At 40.2% G+C, this 4,969-nt stretch overlaps 1 protein-coding gene across 1 annotated transcript; it reads right to left on the bottom strand.

Moving 5' to 3' along the window:
• Positions 1–431: 431 nt before the first annotated feature.
• sod2 (superoxide dismutase 2, mitochondrial) lies at positions 432–4,343 on the bottom strand. The gene is made up of 5 exons (XM_033647953.2): positions 4,199–4,343; positions 3,384–3,589; positions 3,139–3,255; positions 2,255–2,434; positions 432–1,058 (listed from the first exon to the last, which is right to left on the bottom strand). Exons 1-5 carry the CDS (start codon positions 4,231–4,233, stop codon positions 913–915), a joined length of 684 nt encoding a protein of 227 aa, XP_033503844.1. The 5' UTR covers positions 4,234–4,343; the 3' UTR covers positions 432–912.
• Positions 4,344–4,969: the final 626 nt, after the last annotated feature.

Consider the following 4,969-nt stretch of genomic DNA (forward strand, 5'->3'; position numbering starts at 1 on the left):
GACATCTCTAAATCACTACAAAATAGTGGGAAAACAAATGTTGATAGCCATCATGCAGCGCCATACACGAAGATGAAAGCTGAGAATTACAGCCAAGAGGAGGCCTTTGAATCGGACTGATAATTTAAATTCTCGATATCTTGCATGCCGCACCAAATGTGGTAAAAAATGCTTTCACTTACCTCACTAAGACTGTTGTTTTTATTATTAAATCAGAAATTTCATGACCCGTGTTTAACACCCATTAACACTGATCTTTACTGTTATTCTGAAGGCTCCGTGCTGTACACTGCTGTGACTACAATAACCATGTTTTTCTTTTCTCTGATGCCTTTATAACTCCCTAACGACAGCTTTAAAAAACATTTTAACTGGATTATCTGTCACAACACACAAAAATAAAAGAATAAAGCACCAACCATGCAGCTTGTATTATTGAAATCCTATAATTTTATTATAATACATCAAAACATGAACAGCAAACTCTTTGATTTTAGTGCGATGTATTCTGTCAAAGACAAAGCTCACTGAATATGCTCACTCTGTTTATCGGACACCTACTTTAAATTAATGCCAGACAATTGGCCAGCCTTGATGTGAAAGGTGGCCAATTTGTGCGCTTGAAAAAGGTATGAAGGTCGGGATTAGACCTGAGATAAAAAGCACTTGCAAATAATTTTTCACTTCAACTTGCATGTGTGCAGGGCAACACGTTTGTCATAAAGAATGTAATCTCTTAAGTCAACTTAATCAACTTTGATGCAGGGGATCATCCAACAGTCCAAACTCTCTGAATACAAAAAACATCACCACTCTGACAATCCATGTATCATAAAACTGAACATTATTTGCAACTACTGTTTAATCCAGGTCAGGGTGAGAGGAGTAATTGAGAATATTTGGGATTAGGTTCTACTTTTTGGCAGTCTGGAGACGCTCGCTCACATTCTCCCAGCTGATGACATTCCAGATAGCCTTTACATAGTCCGGCCGCACATTTTTGTACTGAAGGTAGTAGGCGTGCTCCCATACATCGATACCGAGGAGGGGGATGAGACCTGAGGGTCAGAGATAGGACAGAATTACTCTAATGACTCGGTTTAAAGTCCACTCTCCAGACACATTTTGAAGTACGTAAAAAGACTTGTAATAGCGGCTAAGCCTTCACTTAAAGCTACTGAGGGGCTGCATAGACAGGCTACTTATTGACTGATGCCATTGCCTGGCCTAATTGACCGCTGCTCATCAGGTGAAAACAGAGTCAGCTTCTTCTTCTTCTTTGATGCATAATTTATTTCTCACCGCTGTAGTCTTCAATGAAAAACTGGCCCGGTGTTGCGGTCAAAAAACTATGTGTGCTCCCCATCTAGCAACAACTGTCCCTCAATGAATGGTTCCTACCCATATTGACAGACATCCATGACAATACAGTGACCCCTACAGGACAAATTAGCATCCTGCGTATACATTTCACACTGAGGATGGCTCTTATACTACTACTAATATTTTGTGTAACACAGTTTTCCTTCATAATATTAACAAAAAACTCCTAAAAGGAGATAAAGGAAGATCTACTGTTTTTCCATCACTGAGAAATGTCTGTGGTAGGTTTAGTTCTCTGCTTTCTCCAGCGCTGCTCACACTTGGTTGACTGGTGAAAGAGCAGTGCGCAACAACATTGCTAACATTAGCGTTAGTAGAAACATCGGAGAGATTCAGCCGAACATATTTGAGCCTTAGTAAGACCCAGACTCAGATGAGAACAACCGACGTCCCGGAACAGTAAGTGTAGTTAGTTAGCATCTTTTATTTATGTTGTATGTTAGCTTGTAGGCTAACTAGCAGTAGCTGAGAACACGTTGGCTGACATTGCGTTAGTGTTTTGTGAAATATACAATAATTTCTGCAACGATGGAATTTTTGGTAGACAGTGGAAGGAAGCTCCAGGGTCCATTTTACATCCAGAAACTGCACACTCTACCATGTTTGCTGTCAAAACTTTCACAATGCTAATGCTAACTCTGCCCTCTGTACTGGAGGTTTTAGGTTCCTTTACCAGTGTTGTGTCGAAGTCTGTCCCCCTACATCCCTCTAGTGACAAACTTTGCACAGATACAAGTCAATACAGTCAAGGTTAGACACGTGAGGGGGCACTGGTATACCAAAAACACATTTTTGAGTGGAGGGTGGCTTTAAATATAAATAACATAATAGAAAGAGTCTTGTCTCTACTTCAAAGCTGTTTTCAACTGACCTGTAGTTCCCTGCAGGGGATCCTGGTTAGCACAAACAGCGATACGAAGTCTTCCGCTCTCCTTCTCGTAGCCCAGCCAGCCCCAGCCTGAGCCCTGCACTGCCACTGTAGCTGCGGACATCTTTTCCTTCATCTTCTGGAAGGAGCCGAAGTCCTGCTTAATGGCCTCCATCAGCTCCCCTACAAGAAATAACACAGACTGGCGCTTATTCAGAGTAAAACTGGACACTAAAAGCTAAAAACAAAATCAGAAAGAGTCCATTTTTGTATTTACATAGTCTGAAAGAGAGCTGCCCTGTTAGCTGCATACTGACTAATAATTATGCAATAAATAACATAGCAGGAAAATGTATTTTTTTTTAGAAAGCAAAATGTCTCCATATCAGCTGTTTTGGCAGCATTTTGGACCACTAGAGGGCAGAATGACAAAAGAAAATGCACAAAGCTGAGCCACCACCAGCTAATGGGACAGACACTGGAGTCATGTTTCTGCCCACCTAATATACACACCACACATATTAATTTAATATAAAAGCCTTGTACTTACTGGATGCTTCACAAGCCACTCACTGATGTTATTCTCTGCTGATTGGTGTTACAAATGTGGTATATTTTCAGCATGTCTGAGCTTGTTAACAGGGAGTGGCTGCTTATGTTTTATACTGGTGGCTGGAGAGTGTGGTAACACTCAAAAATAGAGTCATTGTGAGGGCTAATAATGCAAACACAATGAGCTGCAGAGTTGGCTGTTCACTCACGTCCAGCGCTACTAACAACCCTTTCACAGCACAGAGTCATGTGTTGCTTAATGCATGTTGAAGTTAAATACAAAACTAAGCAGTGTGGGGAAAAAAATATGAGTACTGGATGAGTTTCTGTCTTACCCTGTGGCTCGCCTCCACCATTTGGAGAAAGGTTTGTCCAAAAGATAGTGTGGTTAATGTGGCCACCTCCGTTAAACCTCAGAGCAGGCTGGAGGGCAACCTGAGTGGTCACATCTCCTAAAATACAAGTCAAACACATGCAGGTGAATATGAAGACAACTTAACGATATATTAACAGATGTCAGGAAATGTACAGATGTTTTCCTGATATAAATATTAGTTAATTCTCTCATGTGAGATCATACCCTTTGCTAGCGCCTCCTGATATTTCTCCTCTGTAACATTGAGGTTGTTGACATATGTGGCATGGTGCTTGCTGTGGTGCAGCTGCATGATCTCTGCGTTGATGTGGGGCTCCAGGGCACCATAGTCGTAGGTCAGGTCAGGGAGCGTGTGCTTCTGCCTGGATGCAGCTACCTGGTTTATAGTTTGGCTGAGGCTGGCTGCACACCTGGAACAAATCAGAGGTGAAACTTACCAACCAGAATTCAGCTTTTAGTCAGGTTTAGTGTAGCCAGCATGAAAGATAAATGTGGCATACAGCTGAGCATGAACAATAATTTATAAATGTATGGAGAGACAAGAATAACATAGCTAACAATGGTGCCTGTGTTATCAAATTGCACAATATTAGCCCAAGATAGCCTGGCACAAGTCCTGTTTGATAAGCCTTGAGCAACTGGCTGTAAGTGACCCAAATTTCTGGTGTTACATGTGAATTCAAGCATAGTACCTTGGTTAAGTGTTTAGATATTAGCTGAATGAGCAGGTGGCACTGAGTTAGCTAGCAATAAATACGTGTATCCAAATATAACATGAAGTTAACAAATCACACTGAAGGCCATGAGTGCAGGACTTTACCATAGTTAAGCTAAATACTTTATATGGTGCGCCACAAGCTAACCCCGCGCTGCTACACTAAGTTAGCTAACGTTAGCTGTTAGCTCTAAATAAACAACTGTCTCAAGTTCAACGCTGCTAGCAGGAGTCAGCTGTCTTAATCCCATTTGCTCTTTGAACAGGGTAATGCCACTAAAGGCTGAGGTGATATCCGTTTTACCTGCGTATTTGGCCAACTCTGCACAGCATGTTCATGTTAGTGATAGCTGGGTAAACGGGACAGAATAGACGCAAACTCCTAACTGCCCTTGAAATGAGCACTTTCAACTTGACAGCGCAGCTGAACGTACCATCATCGTCCCGCGGGGGTGTTGACGGGAGTGTACAGGAATTAGATAAACCTCAACTGCAACAACTGAAGCCACAATTTCTATCATAAATATTTATACATAAAAAATACAGATATGTGTGATAAAAACGTGATGTGTCGAAATATATCTAAATATATCAGATTATGTATTTTATCCCTCCCTGTTCTAAAACATTTTTCAACTCACCCTACAAGTGCATGAGTGCAGCTAACTGCCGTTGCATATGTTTTGTTATAGAAATAATCTATAGTCTATAAATTATATTGTTTTCTCTTTTCGTTTAGAAACATGCGATATCATGGTAAATAAATTATACGTACTAAAATAAAAAAATATAAACATGATAATTGTAAATAATTTGTAGCAGTGTGCTGCACATCTTAGCAAAAATATTGAAACTAACAGAAAAGTAAAGAATCACGTGAACGTCTCTTCTACCACAGCGGAGGCAACACCAGAGATCGTCTATGTTGAGGCAAATGAATCACTCAGAAACCAAAAAATAAAATAAAATAAAATAAAATTAAATTAAATTAAATTAAATTAAATTAAATTAAATTAAAACCAACGACACCTCAGTATTTGTGATGGGTGGGTTAAAGACTGAATAACTAACTTGG

This window comes from Epinephelus lanceolatus, chromosome 13, assembly GCF_041903045.1.
Source record: "Epinephelus lanceolatus isolate andai-2023 chromosome 13, ASM4190304v1, whole genome shotgun sequence".
Lineage (NCBI taxonomy): Eukaryota > Metazoa > Chordata > Actinopteri > Perciformes > Serranidae > Epinephelus > Epinephelus lanceolatus.